The sequence below is a fragment of the Heteronotia binoei genome, chromosome 7 (assembly GCF_032191835.1).
Source record: "Heteronotia binoei isolate CCM8104 ecotype False Entrance Well chromosome 7, APGP_CSIRO_Hbin_v1, whole genome shotgun sequence".
Lineage (NCBI taxonomy): Eukaryota > Metazoa > Chordata > Lepidosauria > Squamata > Gekkonidae > Heteronotia > Heteronotia binoei.
Window position 1 is genome coordinate 30,412,715 of NC_083229.1, and position 26,616 is coordinate 30,439,330.

Below are 26,616 nucleotides of genomic sequence, written 5' to 3' on the forward strand. Positions count from 1 at the left end.
ACCCAGAAGATGGCAAAAAAATGAGCAACAACAAAACCCTTTCCAGGATCATTGGCAAAACTGGCCTGGAGAAAACTTGCTGTCTCACCCCAAAGTGGTGAACAGCATTCCCTTGGCATGTAAGTAAGGATCACAAGAACTAAGCACTGATGCAACCCTTCCTGCCTCCATCCCATGATCTGCATGAATTGGGATAATTCATCATTGCTGTCAGATGGCCATCTAGCCTCTGTTTAAAAACCTCCAAAGAAGGAGAGCCCATAACCTCCTGAGGAAGTCTGTTCCACTGAGAAATTGTTCTGTCATGAAGTTCTTCCTAACGTTTAGCCAAAAACTCTTTTGATTTAATTTCCACCCATTGTTTCTGATCCAACCTTCTGGGGCACAGAAAACAATTTTGCACCACGTTCTATATGACAGTCTTTCAAGTACTTGAAGATGGTTATCATATCTCACCTCTGTCATCTCATCTCCAGGCTAAACATATCCAGTTCCTTCAGCCTTTCCTCATAGGATTTGGTCTCTGGACCCCTCACCATCTTCGTTGCCCTCCTCTGGGCACATTCCAGCTTGTCTATATCCTTCTTAAACTGTGGTGCCCAAAAACAAACACAATACTCTAGGTGAGGTCTAACCAGAGTAGAGTAAAGCAATACCATCACTTCATTTGATCTGGACACTATACTTCTGTTGATACAGCTCAAAATTGCATTTGCTTTTTAAGCTACTGTATCACACTGCTGACTCATGTTCAGTGTATGGTCCACTAAGACCTTTAGATCCTTTGTATGCATACTACTGCCAAGACAAATCTCTGTCAAGACCATCCTGTATCCTGCCGCTGTCTTCTATTATGTTTGCTATGCCTCCCAATTTAGTATCCTTTGTAAATTTAATAAGTATTTTCTCTATTCCTTCATCCAAATAATTTATAAAGATACTAAACAAAACAGACAGATCCTTGAGGCACTCCACTTGTCACTCTTATCCAAGAAGATGAGCAGCCTTTCCCAAACATTCTTTGTGTGTGATCGGTCAACCAGTTACAGATCCACCTCACAGTAACAGGATCCAAGCCACATTTTATCAACTTGTCAACAAGGATAGTATGTGGAACCTTATCAAAAGCCTTACTGAAATCAAGATGTTGCTTTCTTTTTGTCTGCAAGCCTAGTAGCAACTGGGGAGGAGGGAGAAGTGATCTGTTTCTCACACCCCAAACTGAGAGCTTGGACTAAAGAGAACAGGTAAAATCTCCTTTTCCCTACAGCCCAAGTTTTTTGTTGTGGAGAAGGGAAATCAGCTGTGCATCTGTTATCCCACCCACCCCCAATTTGCTGTATCTTAGCAACTAATGCAAGCAGTAAAGTTTCCACAGTGGAAAATCTTTAACAAGTTGTAATGTTTTATGTTTTCGTTTGTAAATTGTCTTGGGCAGGTTTCCATGGAGAGGTGGCATATTAGGTGTCTAAATAAATCAATAAAATCAGAAGAACCAGATATCCAGCTGATTCCTGAAATCAGCTGGGAGTCAGCTGCTGCCCCTCAAAAACTGTGTCGGATACAAAGCAACATTTCCCCTGCAGGAAATCAGAATCTGATTCTTCATCACCTAGGAGTTGGATTCTGATGGCTGCATGTTCCTAAAAATAAGAACATAAGAAAAACCCTGCTGGATCAGACCAGTGGTCCATCTAGTTCAACATCCTGTCTCACACAGTAGCCAGCCAGTTCCTCTGGAGGGTCTTAAAGATGCCAATGGACTCTAAGTTTGTTCTATTACCTAACATAGTTTGCTTTTTTCACTGTTGGAGCATATTGGGTTGATCCTTTCATTGAGCTATCCACTATAATCTTTTCCCTCAACAAGTTCAGACCTCATTAGCCTATACTTGAAGTTGGATTTTTTTTTTTTGTCCCAGTGTGTATCACCTTACACTTATCGGCACTGAACTTCATTTGTCACATTGTCACCCACTCACCCAGTTTGGAGCTCATCACAGTTAGCCTTCGTTTTCATCTTCCAGAATAATTTTGTGTCATCTATAAACCTGACCACTATACTAATCACCCCTAATCCTAGATCATTTATTAATAAATTAAATAATACAGGCTGCAGTACCAGTCCTTACTGGACTCCACTGCTTACTATCTCCATTGTGAGAATTGTCCACTGATTCCTAGTCCTTGCTTCCTGTCATGTAGCCAATTTTTAATCCATAAGAGAACCTGTCCACATATCTCATGACTGCTAAGTTTACTCAGGAGTATTTGGTGAGATACCTTGTCGAGTGCCTTTTGAAAGTCCAAGTATATAATGCCGGCTCTATAATGGTCTCCATTATCTATATGCTTGTTCACTTTCTTAGAGAACTCCAAAAGGTTGGCGAGGAAGGACATTCATAAGAACATAAGAGAAGCCATGTTGGATCAGGCGAGTGGCCCATCCAGTCCAACACTCTGTGTCACACAGTGGTCTGTCTGTCTGTCTGTCTATCTATCTCTACACACACACACACACACACACACACACACACTGTGGCTAATAGCCACTGATGGACCTCTGCTCCATATTTTTATCTAACCCCTTCTTGAAGCTGGCTATGCTTGTAGCCACCACCACCTCCTGTGGCAGTGATTTCCACATGCTAATCACCTTTTGAGTTAAGAAGTCCTTCTATCCGTTTTAACGTGACTGCTCAGCAATTTCATGGAATGCCCACGAGTTCTTGTATTGTGAGAAAGGGAGAAAAGTACTTCTTTCTCTGCTTTCTCCATCCTACGCATAACCTTGTAAACTTCTATCATGTCACCTCGCAGTTGACATTTCTCCAAGCTAAAGAGCCCCAAGCGTTTTAACCTTTTTTCATAGGGAAAGTGTTCCAATCTTTTAATCATTCTAGTTGCCCTTTTCTGGACTTTTCCAAGTGCTATAATATCATTTTTGAGGTGCAGTGACCAGAATTGCACACAGTATTCCAAATGAGACCACGCCATCGATTTATACAGGGGCATTATGATTCTGGCTGATTTGTTTTCAATTCCCTTCCTAATAATTTCGAGCATGACGTTGGCCTTTTTTATTTTATTGCAATCGCACACTGTCTTGTCATTTTCAGTGAGTTATCTACCACGACCCCAAGATCTCTCTCTTGGTCAGTCTCTGCCAGTTCACATCCCATCAACTTGTATTTGTAGCTGGGATTCTTGGCCCCAATGTGCATTACTTTGCACTTGGCCACATTGAACCTTATCTGCCTTGTTGATGCCCACTCACCCAGCCTCAACAGATCCCTTTGGAGTGCCTCACAATCCTCTCTGGTTCTCACCACCTTGAACAATTTAGTGTCATTTGCAAACATGGCCACTTCACTGCTCACTCCCAACTCCAAATTATTTATGAACAAGTTAAAGAGCATGGGACCCAGTACTGAGCCCTGCGGCACCCCACTGCTTACCGTCCTCCACAGCGAAGACTGTCCATTTATACTCACTCTCTGCTTCCTATTAATTAGCCAGTTTTTGATCCACAAGAGGACCTGTCCTTGTACTCCATGACTCTCGAACTTACTAAGGAGCCTTTGATGAGGAACTTTATCAAAAGCTTTCTGGAAGTCAAGGTAAACAACATCTATTGAGTCTGCTTTGTCCACATGTTGGTTCACCCCCTCAAAGAAATGTAACAGATTAGTGAGGCAAGATGTTCCCTTACAGAACCCGTGCTGAGTCTTCCTCAATAACTTGTGTTCATCCATGTGCCTACTCATTCTGTCCTTGATAATGGTTCCTACCAACTTTCCCAGTATTGAAGTCAGACTGACTGGCCTGTAATTTCCCGGATCTCCTCTGGAACCCTTTTTAGAGACGGGGGTGACATTTGCTACCTTACAGTCCTCAGGAACAGAGGCAGATTTCAATGAAAGATTACATATTTTTGTCAGGAGATCCACAAGTTCAACTTTGAGTTCTTTCAGAACTCTTGGATGTATGCCATCTGGACCTGGTGACTTGTTAGTTTTTAACTCTTCTATCAGTTGTAGGACCTTCTCTCTGTCACCTCAATCTGACTCAGGTCATTCAACACCCCTTCCAAAATAAGTGGTTCTGGAGCAGGCAAACACTTCTCGTCTTCCACAGTGAAGACAGAGGCAAAAAATGCATTCAGCTTCTCAGCCATTTCCCTGTCCTCCTTCAGTAATCCTTTTACCCCATGGTCATCCAAGGGCCCCACTGCCTCCCTGGCTGGTTTCCTGCTTCTAATATACTTGAAGAATTTTTTATTGTTGGTCTTTATGTTTTTTTGCAGTATGCTCCTCATAGTCCCTTTTTGCCTGCCTGATCACAGTCTTGCATTTAATTTGCCACAGCCTGTGTTCCCTTTTATTAATCTCACTTGGACTAGCTTTCCACCGCTTAAAGTAGTCCTTACCTTTTACAGCTTCCATTGCTTTGTTTATTAACCATGCAGGCCTTTTCTTATACCTGTCTGTGCCTTTCCTAACTTGTGGTATATATTTTATCTGAGCTTCTAGGATTGTAGTTTTAAATAGCCTCCAAGCTTCCCCAAGGGTTTTGACTGTATTTACCTTTCCTTTTAGTTTCCTCTTCACATGCCTCCTCATCTCAGAGAATTTAACCCTTTTAAAGTTAAATATGGTTGTGCTGGTCTTTTGGGGCAACTCCTTATTTATACAAATGGTGAAATCAATAACGTTATGGTCACTGTTCCCAAGCGGTGCGATCACTTTTACATCTCTCACTTTTACATCTCCCACTTTTACATCTCTCTTGGGCATTACTTGGGACCAAATCCAGGATCGCCCCACCCATGGTAGATTCTGAGACCATCTGCTCCAGAGCACAGTCATTGAGAGCATCTAGAAACTCAATCTCTTTCTCTCGACCTGAACACATATTGACCCAATCAATCTGCGGGTAGTTAAAATCACCTATTACGACACAGTTTTTATGTTTAGCCACTATCTTGAATCCTTCCATCATATTATAATCATCCTCTATCTTTTGATTTGGTGGGCGATAACAAACTCTCATAGTTAAATTTCTTTTTGGGCCCTCTATTTCAACCCAAAGCATTTCTAGAAGGGTGTCTAATTCTCTGACCTCAGTCTTACTGGACTGTATACCCTCTCTGACATACAGAGCCACCCCACCTCCAACCCTTCCCTCCCTATCCTTCTGATATAACTTATATCCAGGAATCACCACGTCCCACTGATTTTCCTCATTCCACCAAGTTTCTGAAATTCCCACAATATTTATGTTTTCTCCCAACATTAAACATTCCGACTTACCAATTTTACTTTGAACACTTCTAGCATTTGTATACAAAAATCTATAATTTCCAAGGCAAGCTAGGCCCACAACCTTCCTCCTACTGCCTCGAGACTTTGGCAGGCACTCCATACTGTTTGTCACCATCTCAGTGGACAACTCTGATCCATTACCCGGTAGAAAAGTAACAGCTAACCCTTCATCTCTTTGAAATGAGTCCTCCCGAACCAGAGACATTTCATCTCCTGTCGGCTTTCCCCCAAGATTTAGTTTAAAAACTGCTCTGCCACCTTTTTGATTTTAAGCACCAGCAGCCTGGTTCCATCTGGGGACAAGTGGAGACCATCTCTTTTGTACAGCTCCCGCTTGTTCCAGAAAGCATCCCAGTGCCTAACAAACTTAAACCCTTCCTCCCTACACCATCGTCTCATCCACACATTGAGACTTCTAATTTGTGCCTGTCTCTCCAGCCCTGCACGTGGAACAGGTCCTGGCCTTAAGTCTCCTGCCTAGCAGCCTAAATTTTTCCTCCAGGACCTCACGACTGCATTTCCCCACATCGTTGGTGCCAACATGCACCGCAACCACTGGTTCCTCCCCACCACTGTCTATCAGCCTATCTACTGATAGAAGGCATACTGATTTCTCCTCAGCAGACTTTGTTCCTCGTTGTGCCTAATAATTCTGCCTTTGATTACAGTTTTTACTAATAATTTGCCTGGGACAGATGTTAGGCTGACTAGCTTGTAATTTCCTGGTTCCCCTTTGGACTCCTTTCTAAAAAAAATGGTGAAACATTTGTTTCTCTCCAATCTTCTGGTACAGCATCTGAATGTAATGATAGGTTACATATACAGGTTAATAGATCAACTATCTCAAATACTATAGTGATATTGGGATTCAGGAATATTGGGAAATACTGATTTATTTATTTTTTTTTAGGTTCATACACATACCTGAATCCAAAAAATATCAGTTTTCTGTGCAAACCGCTAATCTTGTCTAACAGGAACCATCTTGTTGCTTAACATCAAGTGCGGACACCCTGAAAAGTTAGGATGGTGAGAGTGGGGAACGGGTCATTTTCAGTGATATATCCCATTTGTGGAATGTCATCCCTAGAGATATTTGTATGGTACCCATCTGGTTGTCTTTCTGTAATAAATAAACCAATTACTTTAACAGGTGAGCAGATGATTTGTCGCTTCCACTCACCTTGGTTAAGTGATTTATTAAATAAATAACAAATAAAAGTCAATACATAATTTTTTAGATCCTTTTTGTTGTTTAGAATTTTATTGCTTATTTTAAATTCTGAGACATATAAATTAGAAAAGAGGAATAAAAATGAATTATTTAAATAATACACACAAGCACATTTTTATAAATGAATGGGCGTCTGAATATAATAGGCAAGATTCTTTCTAGACTTGAGATCTGCCTAGAACAATATTGAAGAAAAGTATTTCTGGAATTAATTTCTGTCTAATAATGCATTGCATCCTTAAAAACAAAAACAGAAAAACCAGCCAGTGTTAAAAAGTTTCCTAAAATGACATCACTGACTGAGAGTTTGATTGCCTGAAGCTGACAACGGAGGTTTCACATTATTTAATTTAGAGGATTTATTACTGTTGATTAAGAACTGCTATCAATGATTCTCAAATTATGACTGTTGGTTAAACAGTACCAAATGGTAGAGGAACGGTTTTCCATTTGGAAAGGCCCTTAATTTAAATTACTGAACAGCAACTGTAACAAGAAAAGTTAAATGTTTAAGGAAAAAAAATAAAATTTAAAAAAAGGATGGAGGCCAGGGAGTGCAGCTGTCCTTTTCCTCCTGTGAGACCCCTCCCCAGCCCCAACTTGCTATAGGTCCTTTGGGATAGGGGACAAATTTTTCCCACCACTTCTGCTGTCCAGGGGCTCGATGAAGGTGAAATTCCTTGCTTACAGTTAAGAATATAAGAGAAGTCATGTTGGATCAAGCCAGTGGCCCATCCGGTCCAACACTCTGTGTCATACAGTGGCCAAAAAAAATCAGATTCCATCAGGAGGTCCATCAGTGGGGTCAGGGCACTAGAAGCCCTCCTACTGTTGCCCTCCTCAAAGCATCAAGAATACAGAGCATCACTGCCCCAGACAGTGTGTCCCAACAATATGCTGTATGAACTCTGTGTCTAGGGCAGCTTAAAGTTGTTACTCATGTTGCTTATGGTTATTGCTATTTTGATGGTTTATTACTTATCATAACTTGGCAGTATCAGAATGGGGCTGGATCCATTTTAGGAAATCTGCCTGTGTGTGGCCTTCTTGGATATGTGGATCACCTTAATGGGTCTTGGCATGAGGATTTTTTGGGAGCACACCAGCTCCAGGACTACAAGCATGCACCCTCATGCTCAGATGGCAGGGAAGAGCACTTAGAGACAATTGTCTATGTGGATTCTGACAACTTGCCATCCCATAGTTCTCCCACCCAAGCCAGCTGGCAGGGATGGATGAGTATATTGACTGGTGCTGCGCCAGCCAATGTTGTGGATCCAAGGGACCCAAGCTGTGCCAATGCGTCTTACAGCTGCAACCAATAAAGTTGTGGCCATTGTATTCCACACTTATCCAAATCTTGTGTAGGAGTGTTTTATTTGATGCTGGTGTGGGGGATACATCCCGGGCTGACCAGTCCCCCCACCACAAAGAGCTGAGGCCACAAGCAGAGAGAGGCCCAAGCAATGAAATAATGAAAGATTATGTATTAATCAATACTTTCAATGTCAGTCTACAAATGCCTGAAGGATTGAGAGTCTTTTTAGTTTGTGTCTGTAGCTCACCAAATTTGGCACCAGGCAGGACTTTTTTTGTAGCAGGAACTCCTTTGCATATTAGGCCATGCATCCCTGATGTAGCCAGTCCTCCAAGAGCTTACAGCAGGCTTTGTACTAAGAGCCCAGTAAGCTCTTGGAGGATTGGCTACATCAGGGGTGTGTAACCTAATATGCAAAGGAGTTCCTGCTACAAAAAAAGCCCTGGCCAGGTGTACAACAGCTCCACCAGGGGGAGTACACCAGGGGAAGGGAGTTCCAAAGACTAAGAGCATCAACAGAACAAATTGTGCCCCTCTTCTGAAGGCAAAACACACAAGTCCTTTTCACAAAAGTTACAGTGAATGCACATTACATCCTGCATGTACATGTGTGTACATCTGTTTGTAGGAAAGAGGCAATACATGTTCACTTTACGAAGGAACCCAGAGACCAGTAATTGAGTTGGTGTGGGGTTTCAATCACATGAGCTGCATATTCATTAAATGTGATATGATAATTATTGAACACATGTATTAAGAACAATCAAGCATTGATTGTACATTAATTCTCTGTAAGTAGAAGAAGACTGCAGATTTATACCCCACCCTTCTCTCTGAATCAGAGACTCAGAGCAGTTTACAATCTCCTATATCTTCTACCCCCACAACAGACACCCTATGAGGTAAGTGGGGCTGAGAGGGCTTTCACAGCAGCTGCCCTTTCAAGGACAACTCCTGCGATAGCTATGGCTAACCCAAGACCATTCCAACAGTTATGTGGAGGAGTGGGGAATCAAACGCGGTTCTCCCAGATAAGTCTGCATGCTAGACCACTACACTAAATCACTACACTCTCTAGTGAACAGGGCTATATAGCAAAGTGTTATGGATGGATTTAACTTTTAGACACATTCATGTGACAATACTAGAAGTTACCCTGGTCCCAAGAAGTTTGATGTACTTTATTTATTTGTAAAATGTGTTATTGGCAGAACATTCTTATTTATTTCTTTAAACATTTATATATGCAGCCTTTCCTCGTGGTTCAAAGTGGCTTCCAGGTCACACTCTAGGATGTGTACACTAGTCTATTATAGTCTTTGCCACAGAGACAAGAAGGAGAAATTTCTAGAATGTCACTATGTGAGGGCTATTGTTGTCTTCCACTCTTCTGTTCTTCGGGGATGGGAAATTGTGACTGGGAGCAGATAATGTACTGCCCAGGGCAGGTAATGGGTGATCTATTAACTCTTGGTTTTCCATGAGGCTTACAAAGCAACAGACAATTAACCCCATGTTTAGAAAAGATTTAAACATATCATAATTGTGTAAGCAGGGCTTTTGTTGAGCAGGAGCGCTGTTCTGGCTGGCTTGGTGTCAGGGGGTGTGGCCTAATATGCAAATGAGTTCCTGCTGGGCTTTTTTTTACAAAAAAAGGCCTGTGTGTGAGTGATAATTTACAATTAACTGCAATGGCTAGCAGCTTATTTAAAAAAAAGATTTGTGGCTTATAATGTGATTTAGATGCAGCTGGTGGGACAGTGATCTGTGAGGCAGTTGTTGACAAAGTTACTGATGCCCTTCCTTTCTGCACTGGTTTCCCTATTGTTCCAGCATTCAATGCATTTATGTGCTTAGCAATGCCCTTTTCCCTTTGACTTTCCAGCATATGTGTATGCATTCTCATTTTGAATGAAGTTGAAGTGTTCTAATTAAGCTCTCTAAATCAAAATGAATGTGCAAATGAGGGCACTGCCAAAGCTGCAGATTCTGGTAGCTGGGAGAAAAACCATTCTGGGTACAAGTAATAAAAGGGTCAGTTTCAATAACGTGGGGTGCCGAAAGGAACCAGGTTCATGAAATGAGTAATTAAAGGTCCAATATCAATAATGCCAGTGGGCATGAGATGCAGCAGCAATTTTAAATTGTGTCATTCATGAGTCCTTTCTCCATCGACAGTTGCAGTTTTAAGCATACTTTTCTAGGGATAGAATCCCATTAAACACAATGAAACTTATTGCTAAGTAAACAGTAAAAGGGGTGGGAACGTGCTGCAGGGGTGGAGGAAAAATAGTCACCACTCAGACCTCCCTCTCTCAGTCAAGCAGGCGGAGTGAGCTGAGACCCAACAGCAAAGGACTTCTTGTTTACAAGAAAAAGGGAGAAATTTAGGTAGCTGCTGCAGATCCACAAAGTGGGTAGAAACCCAGGGACAATTTTATCCTAGGACTTTGGGGAGAAGCTTTTCTCTTTTCATTAAAACCGTTAATAAGAAACAACAACCCTTGAATCCTAACTGTCAATAAACTGCAATAATATCATTAGTAAGAACAAACCCCAGACAATAATCAATAAAGCATCAGTTCTGCAGATTGATTCTTAAAACAACAAGTCTTCAGAGAGTCAAAAGAGATTCTAGTAAAACTCTGAAGTTGTAAGCAAAAGACCAGTAGTAGGCAAAATAGGGGGCTGGAGTATTTGTTTTAATGCATGCCTGAAACATCTGCCTTTTTTGTTTTCTGAAGTTTCGAACTGTGTCTTCTCCAAGAGAGTGTTTGAACAGCTGCATGTCACTACTGGTGTGCACACTTATTCTGTCTTTTATATCTGAAATATGGGCAGTATAGATTTTTGTTTTGTTTTGGAAACATGCAACACCTGCTTGACCACATGGTGCAGTGGAACAACATATGCAATGTATAAACTATGGATTAAACACATGTGAATTATATGATGTGAGCACAGGATAAATTTTTAAAAGTTAGTTTATATGTAGGAAGCAGTTTGTTTCTCCAAACTCTGCATCTTCATACTGCCTTTTCCTTTTTCCAATTATAACTTATGCTTGTTTTTAATAGTCACTGTTGATTCTGAAAATGTAAAACATTTTTTTTTGTGAATAATATATATATATTTTTATTAGGAATTCTCTGGAATCAACCAGTATAATTAGCAATTCATTTTCTTTACTCCAAAGCTTCTCAACAATTAATTAATCATGTTTCCTTTCCAAGCACTTTGTGTAAATATTGGGAACAATTAGAGATTTGTCACCCAAGGGAACTGGTGGCACTCCCACACATGCAGGCTATTGTTTGAACAGAGATAATAGATTTTTGACTTGTTCTTTTCCATGTTTAATTTAAATATGAACAGTCGTATTTATGTGCCTACATTATGTGTGTATCTCATTCTCAGCTTTGTGTGGAGGAGATGTTAGAGGGCCAAGTGGAACTATTTTATCCCCGGGTTACCCTGAACTCTATCCAAATTCACTCAATTGTACATGGACTGTGGATGTTACCCATGGGAAAGGTAAAATAATTTACTTATATTTTGCATAACTATAAAGGCTTGTATTTCATTCTACTGCTTGAGGAAATGGGGGGGGGGGAGTTTACCCTCCATCTTCCAGTGCAATCAGTGCGGTGAGCTGTCAGAACAATTTGTCTTTCAAACAAAAATATGTATGAAATATGCATAGCAGGATCTATAGTATTGCTAGTTATATTGGTTTCCTTTCCATCTCTATTGTTATTTCACTATGGCTCCCATATAGGTTTGGATCTAAACTTGCCCTTGCATGAACGGAAGGCACTTTTGCTCATGCAAGAAGATGGGCGCTTTCTGTGCTCCTTCTCTTTTCTATTCTTTTCCTGAGGTTCACCATCTTTTTGAGTTTCAGAGGTGGTGGCAGTGCTAAAGACTGTAGCACAAGTGTGAAGCAGGAAAGTCCTGTACATGTGTAACTTCACTTGCTTGCAGCGTGCTCCAGTACAGAACAGCCTGCTCTTGGCTTCAACAGCTGCTGTTCCTCCTGCTGTTCAGTGGAGAAGTAGAAGCAAAAAAAGAAAAAGAAAGGCAGTGACACTACATCATCACTTCCAAGGGCCTACCCAGAAGTGATGTCACAGCAATGCTGCAGTGCTGTAGGAAGGGTATCCCTACACTTTTTGAGCCTGTAAGCACCTTTGGGAATCTAACACAGGGGAATGAGTGCAACCATAGAAAGTAAGGCAGTGAGGGTATGTATCACTCTAATAGTAACACTTCAGCTTATAATGTAAGCTCTGCTTAGCAGAGTACCTGTTTTGTTTAAAAGTATTTTCTTGCATACACATAGCATATCTTGGGTCACAGTGAAGATCTTGCTGCTGTGGTGGGAGTTGCTGCCAAAGCAACATCTTTAAGGACTACACATCCAATCAGATTTCTAGTGGCCAATCAGAAGCTGTGTTTTCAAAAGCCTTGTCTGGCTCCACCCACTTTCTGCAATACTTGGGCAGTGTGGCACTCATGGAAAGCACACTGGGAACCCCTGCTCTCGGACTTTTCCAAATCTTTACAGTTTTGCAATAGAGATCTGGGAAATTTGTCAAGCATGCTACAATACCATGACATCATCACTGGCTATATAACTGGAAACAGCATTGCCACAATATCAGCCCTGCCACACCTTCATAGTCTCTTGCGGTTGACAGCAGATGGCTGGCAGCCTTAACTCCAATATGTGCTGGAGGAAGACTAGTATTTTTTGATGTTAAACAAGTGATTCATGATATGACAGTGAACAATCTATGAAGTGTTCAAGATTATATATATATATATATATATATATATATATATATATATATATATATATATATATATATATATATATATGTGTGTGTGTGTGTGTGTGTGTGTGTGTATGTATGTATATATATATAATCCTCATAGAATGTTTTACATTGTGATGCTGTGAAAGCTGTTTTCTGAGGATAGCCATGTTGGTTTGCAGTAGAACAGTTAGATTTGAGTCCAGTAGCACCTTAGAAACCAAAAAGATTTTCAAAATGTAAATTTTTAAGAGTCAGAGTTCCCTTTGTCAGACACCATGTTTGTCATGTTACCAGTGAGATACATGTTTATGCAATTTATTTAATTTTTAAAGCATGGGTTACCACAGACTTGCAGAGCAAGGCTCCTCAACTGGGTAATACCATCCTGGCTCAAAACCAGGTTTGGGATTTTTCTCAAATCCCTTTCATCCCAGCCTACTCTTGCATGCATAGAGGGGATGGAGCACTGTACCTACCCCCTGACTGTTCAGCTGTAGAACTTGTCATATGCTCCTTTCAGCTTTAGCATCCCTTAACATCCCTTGTGTGTGTATGCATACTGTGCTATGACTTAAATAGGTATTTTGTCAGAGCTCAACAGAAACTGTACTACCTGAGGCAAATCATTTAGCATTCCAATATGGTTCAGTGTTCCTTGCTTTTGTAGTGAAAACATTTAAGATATAAAAGATTAAGGGAACCTGGGGTTGCTAACCATCCTCATTAGGTGATGTAAATTTCTCACATTCATTTCATTTCAGCTTTGAAGGAACCCTTGATATACAAAGGAGACAATGCAGCTGGTGATGCTACAGATCATATTAAGCTTTTTGTCAAGCATGCATTTTTCTAAGTGTCATGATGGTTTCTCAGACAGAGAGCAGGCCACTAGTATCCACCGCCCCCTCCTCTTTACAACGGTTGGGCAAGCAGTAAATCTATCTAGCCCAAGGATGTTTACACTATAGCATGGCTGGTAAAGCTGTGAGGTGCCTCTCCCCCAGATTCACACAGACAGTTCTTATCAGGTCTCGGAGAAGTGTGAGAAAGGGAGATGTTTTTAATAGCCTAAATTCCTTAGTAATAAAAGAGATACTGTGTAGTAACCTTTGAACCCGTGACTCAAAATGCATCTTTATACTATCCTTTGAAGTAATCCTATATAGCAACTATATACCCATGTATACGTCATTACTTCCAAGGATTCTGTACTTGGTAAAGCTTCTTAGTTTCTACAATAAAGCAACTTTTGATTTGGCAACAAAAGACTGATTATTGAGAAATATCGATACTTGACACTTTTGATATTACAAATGATATTTGAGAATGCAGTTGATCAGACCACTATTGAAATACATGAGAGTTGTGCAGAAAGACCATTAATGTCTTGGGAAAGTGTTCACATACTACTTGTTAGTTCTGATTATTATTCCATAGAATATTTGTGTTTTCAAGCTGATAAATGTACTGTAATATAAAAACAAAACAAAAAAAACCTTTTCTACAGCTAAGTCCATTTTGCCTCCATTCCTCTCCTCACTGAATCCCATCAACCTGCACAGCTGTTATTCCATGCAGATCCTGTAATACAAAACTGACACCCCAGGGATGTAAAAAACTATAGGAATAGGGAGCAAGGAAAATAGTGTGATGGATGGCCTCACTTCTGCCCTCCAGGCATCCCAGCCAATTGCTGCCTACAGGGGGAGTAGGCAGATGCCAAGCAACATCAGCCAATGAGAAGCTATGGAACCTCCGGGGGGGGGGGGGAAGAGTTGAGAGGAGGGAAAGTCTGTAGCTGCCTCAGAAGGGCTTGGGAGATATTGCTAGGAGAATAGATAAGTAGCTAGGCTTCACCTGGTGAAGGACCAGAACTCAGATGTCTGTAGTACAGGTACATGGATCTCAGGCAGAAAAGAGGCAGGAATAGAGCAGATATTCTGTGCTACTTTAGGGAACTAGCAGATTAGGTACTTGTAAGGAGATTGAGGAAAGTATCCCCAGAGACAAGCTAACCATCTTTCAGTAGGCTGAGGTTCTTGGGTTTAAGGAGGAGTTCCAAAAGAAACAATTCTTTCTCAGGCAGAAAAAAATGTTAGCTTAGTAAAGCTGTGTTTGTATGTGAACTTGTCACTGTTTTAAAGCAAAATTCTGTTACACTCCTTGTCTTACCCAGCAAACCATTAAGTATTGAGCCCTTCTAAGGAAGACATTATTTATTTATTTATTATTTTGGTAGATGTATTTTGGTGTGGACATATTTTGCAGATTATAAAACATAAATATCGGCCCGAATATAATAATCCAGATGGTAGTCATTGAGGAGGGGTCAGATGGATGGTATAAATAGTAGGGTAAGGACTCCTGCTTGTCTCAACCAAAAGCCTGGTGGAATAGCTCTGTCTCACAGGCCCTACGGAATGGTAGTAGGGCCTGAATCTGCATGAGGAGTTGATTCCACCAGGTCGGGGCCAGGGTTGAAAAAGCCCTGACCCTGGTCAAGGCAAGCTGAACGTCCTTTGGGCCAGGAATGGCCAGAAGATGTTGGTTAGCAGATCGCAATAGTCTTTGGAGCTTGTATGGGAAGAGGCGGTCCCACAAGTATGTTGGTCCCAAGCCACGTAAGGCTTTAAATGTCAGTACTAGAACCTTGAAGCAGATCCAGTACTCGATAGGTAACCAGTGCAATTAGCATAGCATCGGCCGACTGCTTGCCCATAAAGGCAATCCAGTTAACAGCTGTGCTGCTGCACTTTGCACCAGTTGACATTTCCGGATCAGCCCCAAGGGCAAGCCTGCATAGAGCGAGTTATAGTAATCTAGCCTGGAAGTGAAAACTTAAAAAAAAAAAATTAAAAACTTCTATTTTTGTGATATTAAAATAAGATGTTGGTGTAAAGCAGTAGAGTAAAAGTGTGTGGGAGGGAACAGTGGAATTACCTCAGATTCCTATTCTTTTTCCCCAGGCTTCCTCTATAATAGCAGCACATATTCCAGCTCCGTTATTCATTAAAATTGCCTTATTGACCACTCTGAAACCCAATTTTAATTCTACTTGCATCTGATTTGTAATTCTATAAATGAGTATTAATGCTTTAAGCAATCTTCATCTTCCCACCTTCCAATGAAACATAGAAGAACACTTAGAAATGCATTAAAAGCTAGTTTCAGTGTTTTGTATATATATATATATATAAAAAACCCTGATGGAGGAATGAGGGCAAGGGTAATGTAAGACTTGTTTAATTTTCAGAACCCGCGTTTGTAATGAGATGCATGAGTTTAATCAATGATATAATTGCTTTCATGTTAACTGTGTGATATGTGGGTCTAATTTTATTTTTTTCTAATAGGAGTGCAGTTCACCTTTCACACCTTTCATTTGGAAGATCATCACGACTACTTACTAATCACAGAGAATGGCAGCTTCACTCGGCCACTGGCACGCCTGACTGGCTCAGAACTTCCGTCGGCAATCAATGCTGGTCTCTATGGAAATTTCAGGGCTCAGTTGCGCTTCATTTCTGACTTCTCAATATCATATGAAGGATTTAATATTACTTTCTCTGGTAAGAGATCAAAATGAGGTATTTGTATAAAGTGCTCGCTGTTTTAGTGAACTTGACCTGGAAGGAAAGAGGGGGGAAAAAACGAAAGGGGAAAATATATTCTGACAAATGCCACTTAAAAATGTGACTTTAACGATTGATTTTGTGTCATTTGTGTAATAAAAAAAAAATCCTTAGTTTCTCTGCTGTGGCAATTGTAATGTGTGCTGAAGACAATCACGTTGCATCAAAATGATTTCAAGTCTTATTCAAGAAGTGATATTTGAAAGGAGCCCATGAGGAAATTGGTCATACTTTTATCCTGCACAGTAATTTAAGTTCATTTTATGTGTCAGATTCAGACTATTAGAGACATTTATAGCTATTATGAGAATGGCAAGCATGCATCTTGCAGATGCTATGGACGTTTATGGGCATGATTTCTAAATTGCGGTTGAATTGCCTATTTACTTATACAGCGTTTATTCTGAAAATTTATCTGGAGCCTAAATTGATTCTCAGGTACAACTGCATGCTTGATAATAAGGCAGAAGACCAAGTGTGAAGGGAAATTTGGAAGAAATTTTGGAGAAAGAAGTTGATTTTTTTCCTCTCCCACAGAATACAACCTTGAACCCTGTGAAGATCCTGGGACTCCGCAATTTGGAAGCAGAATAGGGTTTAACTTTGGAGTAGGAGACACTTTAACATTCTCTTGTTCATCTGGATACCGTTTAGAAGGAGCATCAGAGATTATCTGTCTTGGTGGTGGCCGACGTGTGTGGAGTGCACCTCTGCCCAGGTGTGTGGGTACGTGGTCAGCTGCTTTCATTTGCTTGTATGTGTAGTCATTGTCCATGGAGTTGCAAATATACAGCATGGATAAGCATGGTAACACACCACTTCTTTCTGATACAATTATACTCTATACCTCACTCAGATGTTTTCAGCAGGTTTGAGGGTTTTATATGTAGCTTGCTGTTGAACTTTAACACTTATTGCTTAGAGAAGATTTTATTACTTTGTCGTATCTAAAATACATTTTGCATTCTATCTAATGAAGTCTAAAAACAAATTCAGAATACAGGAAGGCTTTAGGATTTTAAGGTCAATCTACCAATTTTGTAGTCAGTTCCCATAAAAACCTATGGTTTCTTTATTGACGTTTCTGGAACAATTCTTCTTGATAATCAGGGAAAGCTTTCTAAGATCTATGCTTAATAAGGCAAAGCTGAAGTCTTTGTAAAACTGCTCCTTTCCAGCGTAATTAACACAAGCTATAAAAGAACATGTGAGATACTCTATCAGAATACAGTTTCATTTCAGAATCAGCTCAAAGTTTCTGCTGCATTTGAGAGGGATTCATTGTTGAGTTGCTGCAAAACGCAATTATTAATTCCTTTGTCAAGTCTGGTAATCTGATCTGTTCTGGGGGAAGGGTGTTACTTTTTGTAGGCTCTTCAGGGTTAATGTAGAATGGGGGGGGGGGGCAGGCTTGATGACGGACCAATGCTGTCCTCAGCTATATGACATTTTTTCCAGTATCAATATTGGATGCAGAAGGCATTGCTAGCCTTGGTGAATGTCCTGTGGGTACAGGTGATCTGTGGGAATGCTCTTGTTAATGCTACCAGAACAGGTAGACAATTTTGTTACTTGTGGTCAACAATACCACCTTGTTAGACCAACTGGAAATTTGAAATATTGACTTTGGAAATGTCAGACGCAGCTCCTCGATGGTTTCAGATTTGTTGGCAGAGAATGTCCATCCAAGGAGTTTCCCCTTTTTCATGTGGCATTTGAAGTTTGAGGATTTTTTTTTAATTATATTATAATATTTTATATGGCTTTTTATTTCATTCTTTTATAGTCTAAGATGCATTTAAAAGTATCTGTTTTAGCCATCTCAAACAGGAGTACTGGGATACAAATATATAAAATTAATAAATTCCTAATGTCTAGATGTCTTTTCCTTGAAGAACTCATTGGTAAGCTTTGAAGGAACCCATCATTATAGAAAAACACCATTGCAGGCCACTAATCTATAGTATGTGTTGTCCTCACTACTCAGCTACAAGCAGTTCTATTCACAGCAGTTTTCAGATTCACTTATAATGCTAATTAGCTCTGGCCAGCTAAAGACTAGTAAGAGTATGGTGAACTTCACTTCCTGAAATTTTCATCATTTTCTATTGGGAATATAGCTTATTTTCCTAGAAGATTCTTACAGAAATTTCTTTGGTTCCTTTCTGTTGTCAGTATTTTTCTTTGCTTCCAATCTCTTTATTTTTTATTTTATTATTTAGATTTCTATCCTGCCCTCTGCATAAGCAGGCTCAGGACAGGTAGAAACACAATCAAGACATTAAAAACCAGTTTGAATACATTCTAAAAAAAAATTATACAATTTTAAAAACAACTAAAGATGGTGAAACATATATAGCATAAATCCATGAGCTGAACAAAATGAAATGGAGTCGAGTGGAGTTAAACAATATCAGTGCTCCGTATAGACAGATGGCTGGACATTAGTAGCAGGGAGGCCAAACACACAAGTGTCCACCACTTTGTGGGCAGTGTGTTAGTTCCCCCTTCCCACTACAACCCTCTGAGTTAATCCCATAAAAGGATAACAGACAAGGCAAAATGTGTTTCCACTATTCTGTGTATTCTTACTTTTCAACATCTCTTATCATTAGAATGATACAACCTGGAATTATCTGCATCCAACTCTTTCCAACGATAATCTACACAATTTGCTCCCCCCCTTACAGTATGGTACCCTTGTAACATGGTTTACTTGCTTTACTTAATACCCACAACCTTCGTTCATTCTGTTATAGTTTGTTTTCAGCAAAGAAATGATTTCCTCCTTAAGTTATTTTGTTACTTCGATTCCCCCCACACACACCTTTGATTTCATTGACCAGTTTTAAGTGTTAAAACTTTCTTTACTGTGCATTCTGCCCCCCTTAATTTTATTGACTCAGGACTGTATTATCGTTTCTGATTTCAAACATGCCATGAAAATTAATAGATGTGATGTAAGAAAAACAACACAATTTGAAAAAGTGTAATTTGAAAATAGATGCTTTTATAATTACTACAAAAGGTGTGGGAAGGAAAATTTTCTAGTGCTTCATTCCCTCCATGGAAGATTGTCCATTTCTGAAGAGTCTTTCATAAAAATAATAATGAATGCTTTCTTTTGTCAATACAGTATTATGCAGAGTGGAGAGTTTCTAAATTGCAACTAATTTTTTTTCCAGGTAATTTTTCCACGGAATTGTTCAAGAGACTATATGTATGTTTTATAGATTTGTAGACGTGGTGGGAATGTACATATAGTTACAAATGCATATAGTAATATCAATTCAAAGTGTGGGTCATAAACTGGCTTAATCAACTGTGTGGGTCAAATCAGACCCAAGACTATTTCAAACTACTATTTAAATGTCTTCTCTCAAATGGTAAAAAGCGGGGGGGGGGGGGTTGTAGCAGGAACTCCTTTGCATATTAATCAACACACCCCTGATGTAGCCAATCCTCCAAGAACTTACAGGGCTCTTGGTGCAGGGCCTACTGTAAGCTCCAGGAGGATTGACTACATCAGGGGTGTGTTGACTAATATGCAAAGGAGTTCCTGCTACAAAAAAAGCCCTGGTAAAAAGGATATCGTAACCAGCAATCTGTTATGAAACTAATAAGCGATGCAAGTGGCATTGTGTAGAGGGACAGTGAAATGTGGTTGTCCTAGTGATTTCTGTGGAAGAGACCTACATTATGTTGAAATAGATTTGTTGATGGGCTGTGCATTATATTTTATGTGTATTTCTTTGGATGTGATAACATTAATATGTCAACAATTTCTGTGTGTTTAGGTATTTTTCCTTTCTTTCTTAAATTTAAACTATGTCAAAGAAATGCACAGTATGCATTATTTTTTTGTTGTAAATACTACTCAGAAATAATTTTTGTATAAAGGTCCATTTAAAAAAAAACATTAAAACTTGGTTTGTTTCCTCCATTTTCCACAATAAAATACTTAAGTTCAAGTTTTGTTTTTGTTTTGCCTGTTTGTCTTTTGTTTTTATTTTAGATTTGGAACAAAGTTATCATATGGGTGTTTTTTTAATTTTGTTTAATGATTTGAAATATTTACACATCGTTTTTCTTCTGAATGACACAAGTGATTTGGTAAATATGAATTGAAATACATATTTAAATCTGATCACATTGTATTTTGAACATTGGGTAGTTTTCCAGAAAGAAAATATGTTTTTCTTCCTTTCCTCCAGAAAAGTCCTTCACTGATATTCACACAGTTAAAATTGCTAAACATCTGTTACTGTAGAAGTTTTAATATTTCACATCATGAGAGCTATGACTATATAGGCAATGAGTTTGGCATATCTGCATATATGAAGAGAGCCTAGGAGATCAAAGTATTTAAGTTTAAAACTTGCATCTAGATATTAATTATTGGTATTAGGTGGTATTTCAGCATCTCAGCTTTACCATAACTGAAATAATTTATGTTCTCTATTGAGCTATACCTCAAATTCTGCTTTACCTGCAGCTGAATGTGGAGCATCTGCTACAAATAATGAAGGAATTTTGCTGTCCCCCAATTACCCACTCAACTATGAAAACAACCATGAATGTATTTACAGCATTCAAGTACAAGCAGGGAAGGGAATCAATATATCTGCCAGAACATTTCATTTAGCACAAGGAGATATTCTTAAGGTGGGTTGCAACATCCATTATTTCAAAACATATTATAGCAATCTGTTTATTTCATTGTTGTAAAAGGAACAGTTCACTTAATTATGTTATTAAAAAAAATAACAATCAGTATGTGTGTGAGTGTAATGCACATTGAGGCAGTTGCTGCTGAACGGGCTTTTTTCTGTTTATTCTTGTTGTTTAATCCACTCCATTGCCAGAGAAATGTAATTATATTTCATGGCTAGTGCTGTGGTCTTGGAAGCATATATATCCCTGTTTTCAGGAAGGATCAAAGCTTAATTGGTCTTTCTGCTGTCATAATGTACCCAGTAGAATTTAAACTATCCACATCCCTTAGGGAAATGAAATCCATCCACTGTGAACAGATGCCCAAAACGAAAGGTGAGTAGAAAATATGTCCCCCATTTGGCCCAGAATTTATTTAAATAAAACACAAAATATACCCAGTATTTCATTCTCCATGTACCTATGTAATATTTTGCTCAATATTTATCACTGAGCATAGAAAAAAATAATGAATGGGAGAGATTAAACATCTCTTTTGAGTTAGCAGTTTTAAATTAAGTGCTGGGTCACATCAGAGGAAGGACCATCCAGTAATGGTGGGATTATCAAGTGGGGTGTTAATTAAATATTTTTGTAGCGTGCTACTGTTACTGCTTTTAGTTACTTCAGGTGTCATTTTAAAGTATATTACAGAAACAAGTCATCTTCTTGAATCGAAAGACTGGTTCTTATTTTTTTGCTGCCATTAACTTTATTTCTAAATTAAATCCTGCATCCCATTTATTTTCATTTCATTTTTTTCTTGGTAAGTTATATAGTTATTTGTTTTCTCATCAGTCTTCCATTTCCCTTAAAATACTAAAGCCTTCTTCCCTTGTCATTTATGTACTTCACATATCACCTTTCCACATTCCTTTTATTAAGGCTACAGCACATGTGCGATCATCTCTCTTTTCTTTTTGCAATTTTTTAAAAAAACTTTAGCACCACCATAGAAATTGAGGGAAGATAATGTGCACTGGGGGAGAGGTGTTGAATCCTTCCCTCATCAATGTTTTCCTTCCATCTGAATCTTCCCAGTCTGTTGTCTGATCCATTTGCACACAAAGATACAAAGGGAAGAGGTTCTGTATAATCAATGGATCCAAGGGTTTTTCTGTAGAAAAAGCCCAGCGGGAACTCATTTGTATATTAGGCCACACCCCCTGATGTCACCAAAAGTGACGTCACCCATTCTTTCTACATATTGACACAGAACAGTACAGTGCCATCAGCTGCATTTCATGGATGTGTCCTCACACACAGCCCAATGAGAGATCTTGTTTCACCCCCCCCCCCATACATGGCTGGAGAGAGAGAGCCACATGCAGTGGAGCAGGCAGCAGCAGGCCCAGCTTCTCCTAGGAGGGGGTGCTCATGGGCGGCTCTGCATTTCTCACTCTCTTCACAAGCTCATTGGAGGTGGCAGAGAGGATAGAGCATGCAGTCTGAGAGCATATGGCTGCCTTCTCTCTGCTGGAGACCTTTTTTTTTTTTTTTCGCCAGATCCTGGCCAAGCCAGCTGGAACTGTGTTCCTGCTCAAAAAAAAGCCCTGCATACAAATCTGTAACATTAAGATAGTAACACACTGGGGAAATGTCTCTATAAACATAAAGCAAGGTTGAATTGTGTGGTGGTTACTTTCAGGCTGGGCCAAATTGTGTGGTGGCTGGGCTTAGCTGAATGCAATGCCCGTCTCTAGTGTTGAAACCTTCCTGTTGGCATCTGCCTCAGGACACTCCAGTTTCCTTTGTAAAGCTAAGCAGACGACCACTTAAGGGACAATTCACACACTCTAAATGTATGTTCTAGAGTTCTGTGCTTCACAATAGCAGAATAAATGAGAATTCTCCACCTCTTCCACTGGCAGAAAATTGCATTTAAATATCCATTTTGGGCCCAGTATGCATTACTTCATTTTTATTTATTTTTCTCAATCTGTTGCCCATTCATCCAGTTTGGAAAAGTCATATTGGAGTTCTTCACGGTCTGTTTGAGTTTTCTCTATTCTGAATAATTTGATGTTATCAGCAAAGTGAAGGTCCCTGCCAGTTAAAGTAGAACATTATGGTCTGATAGGCTAACCTAGTATGAGGTAATTGTTTAATCATATGGTGTTAAATGGAGAAAGCATAAGAAACATGATTAGGTTTTTGTTTTTATTTTTGTTCTCTCTATTTAAAAGTTCTTTGAATAATATTAAGTAAAACATGTTTGTGAAATACAAAGTGCTAGTAATATTTATTTTAATTTGATTTTTGTTGGAAAAATTAAAAGAGAACATTATGATTTATTTTAACATTCATTTTGTATTGACATAGCAGAAGATAAGAAAGAATGATGATTTAGTTCTTTCACTGTGAACTCTTCGTGTTTGAAATGAAGTACAGCAGGTAGTCAGCTACAAATGTAATTACTACTTAAAGACTGTAAGCTTTAAATATGACATCTACCATGGACCAAACTGCCGTTTATTTCCCAGTTTGAAACTGGCTAAATGCTGTTACATTTCATCTGAAATATTTTCTTCTTCTCAGCACCATTTCAAGAGTATTTGCAGGGGAGAGGAAAACTCTTCAGCAGTATAGGGAAATAAAATAAGTATATAATAAATAGATTCAAAATTTACATATAGATTAAATTGTCCTTCCGACTTACAACCACAGTTATTCTGTTTGTTCCATCTGAGCTCCTTTGGTTCCCTTTTATAGTATTGATATAAATGAGAATATGTCTTTATTTACTAAGATTGTACATAAGTTGCTTTAATATTCATGGCTGCAAAGAAATTGTATTTTTTTCATTATGCTATTTCTGTGACTAGTATAGAAATGGGTACACCAAATGATAATTTATTATGTGTTGATGCTGCCATTAAAATATTGGCAGTGGCAAAGTAAATACAGATGTTTAAAAGCATAGTTTTGAAATGAAAGCTTTGCCCCTGCCTATTGTCATGCAGGGTTTTAAAAAAAAGAAAATCATAGCAAATTGACTTAGTTTAAAAGGAATAGGGATCATAAGAGACACTGCATAAACATATAATAAGGAGATGCAGCAGCCCTGATCTGTCTCATAATTGAAATAGCAGCTTGCTTTGCTATTACTCTGTTATGTGTGTTGGAAATTATCCAAGGCCAATTTGTTTTACAGATATATGATGGAAGGGACAATACAGCACACTTGCTGGGGGCATTTACTGGAGCGTCACTGCGAGGGCTAACACTGAGCAGCACTTCAAATCATCTCTGGCTTGAATTTAATTCAGATTCTGAAGGGACAGATGAGGGTTTTCAACTTGTATATACTAGTAAGTATTTCAGAAAGTGGAACAAGATGCTGATTATGGGAGCGACAAGCTTTCTGTCCCTCTTGGGGGAAATGTCAGGGGATTCAGATTCAGGTTGAATGGATTATGTGAGAGCACCAGGTGAATGAGGTCATGGTTGTTGCATCACTGTAAATACATCAGTGTGCTTTTTTATTAAAGACTTCTTATGTTTTGTTACAAATATAAATATGCAAAGATACTTTCACTTATGCAATAATTATTTACAAATAACAATTCAGTAAAGCACAAAAAATAAGAATTGCAGATTTATACCCCGTCCTTCTCTCTGAATCAGAGATTCAGAGCGGCTTACAGTCTCCTATATCTTCTCCCCTCATAACACACACCCTGTGAGGTGGGTGGGGCTGAGAGGGCTCTCGCAGCAGCTGCCCTTTCAAGGACAACTCCTATGAGAGCTATGGCTGACCCAAGGCCATTCCAGCAGCTGTAAGTGGAGGAGTGGGGAATCATACCCGCTTCTCCCAGATAAGAGTCCATGCATTTAACCACTACACCAAACTGACTCTCTAAGTCTAAGTATTTGGTATCAAACGCACAGTAGAAGACTTACATAACAACATAAGAGAAGCCATATTGGATCAGGCCAATGGCCCATCCAGTCCAACACTCTGTGTCACACAGTGGCCAAAAAAACCAAGTGCCATCAAGAGGTCCACTAGTGGGGTTAGAAGCCCTTCCACTGTGCCCCCCGCAACCGCAAGCACAAGAATACAGAGCATCACTGCCCCATCAATTTGTGTATTCAAAGAAAACTTTTCAACATATGTGCTGGTTAACAATGGGTTTGCTGCATGGACCATCTGTGCCACAATTTTGTCTTGAACCAAAATATCCCTTTTTTTAAAAAAACAACTGTCTTATGTAAGCACTTTGTTTGTTTTTCAATACTTTACCAGTATGATTTTTGTCATTACCAGCAGCGGTGAAGTTAGTACTTCTTTCAATTTTGGCTATGATTGATTTGGCCAGTAATGCATTAAGAGTGATTCTGAACTATTTGGTTGTGGGCATCCCACAATCTCTTCAATTTGAGATCATAGAGATCAAGGCTGATTGAGTTCTCGTTATTTATTTGCTGCTTACAATCTACTACAAGCAACTCCCAAAGCTTCAGCAGCTCTTTAAATTCATCCTAAAATGCCATAAATCAGCATGCCCTTTGTTTGTTATCAAATCAAACAGATCTTACTAGTAATATTACTAGTAACATGTTATTTATTTATTTATTACTTTACATTTATATCCCGCCCTCTCCTCGCAAGCGGACTCAGGGCGGCTTACAGTATCATAAAAACAATCAATTCCATAAAACATATAAAACCATAATACATTTATCAGTTTAAAACTATTACGCTATCTCAATCCAGTCTGGCGGTATTGGGTTCTGACTATGACCACCAGCTTCTGTAGGATGTCTGGTGGCAGCCCATTTTCAGTCAACCAGAAAAGCCTGTCTAAACAGTTCGGTCTTACAGGCCCTGCGGAACGCCGACAAATCCCGCAGGGCCCTTATAGCTTCTGGGAGGGTGTTCCAGAGTTCTGGTGCTGCCACCGAGAAGGCCCTAGATCTTGTTGCGCATAGCCTGGCTTCTGTTAGTAGTAACCAGGGTTTTTTTTTGTAGAAAAAGCCCAGCATATTAAGCTACACACCCTGATGTCACAATTGTTTCACACAGGGCCTTTTTGCAGAAAAAATCCAGCAGGAACTCATTTGCATATTAAGCCACACCCCTGACACCCAGCCAGCTGGAACTGTGTTCCTGTACATTCTTGCTCAAAAAAGCCCTGGTAGTAACATTTAAATTTGTATTGTGTGTCATTAAAAGACAGTGCTGCTCTTAGGCATGCAGGCATTTTAACTCTATGACAGGGGTGGCCAACGGTAGCTCTCCAGATGTTTTTGCCTACAACTCCCATCAGCCCCAGCCAGCATGGCCAATGACTGGGGCTGATGGGAGTTGTAGGCAAAAACATCTGGAGAGCTACCGTTGGCCACCCCTGCTCTATGCTAATGTGCCTGTGTCCTGACCTGTAGGGCCCAGGTTTGCTCAGTCACGTCAGAACCTGGAAGCTAAGCAGGGTTGGCTGTAGTTAGCACTTGAATGGGAGACCACCAAGGAAGTTCAGGGTCTTGTTTGTTTGTATGCACCCTGGCTTTCTCCCCAATGGAAATTCAATGCAGTTTACATCATTCTTGCCTCTATCTTCACAACATCAACCCT

The 26,616-nt window shown here is 39.5% G+C and overlaps 1 protein-coding gene across 6 annotated transcripts in view; it reads left to right on the forward strand.

Annotated features, from left to right (window-relative positions):
• CSMD3 (CUB and Sushi multiple domains 3) overlaps positions 1 to 26,616 on the forward strand; it is a 933,126-nt gene that overhangs the window by 645,878 nt on the left and 260,632 nt on the right. For all 6 annotated transcript variants that reach the window (XM_060243303.1, XM_060243304.1, XM_060243306.1 and 3 more), the window contains 5 exons: positions 11,294 to 11,410; positions 16,050 to 16,265; positions 16,866 to 17,054; positions 20,824 to 20,993; positions 24,196 to 24,352. In XM_060243303.1, coding sequence (XP_060099286.1) covers positions 11,294 to 11,410; positions 16,050 to 16,265; positions 16,866 to 17,054; positions 20,824 to 20,993; positions 24,196 to 24,352 — 849 coding nt within the window. The remainder of the gene's footprint in view (positions 1 to 11,293; positions 11,411 to 16,049; positions 16,266 to 16,865; positions 17,055 to 20,823; positions 20,994 to 24,195; positions 24,353 to 26,616) is intronic.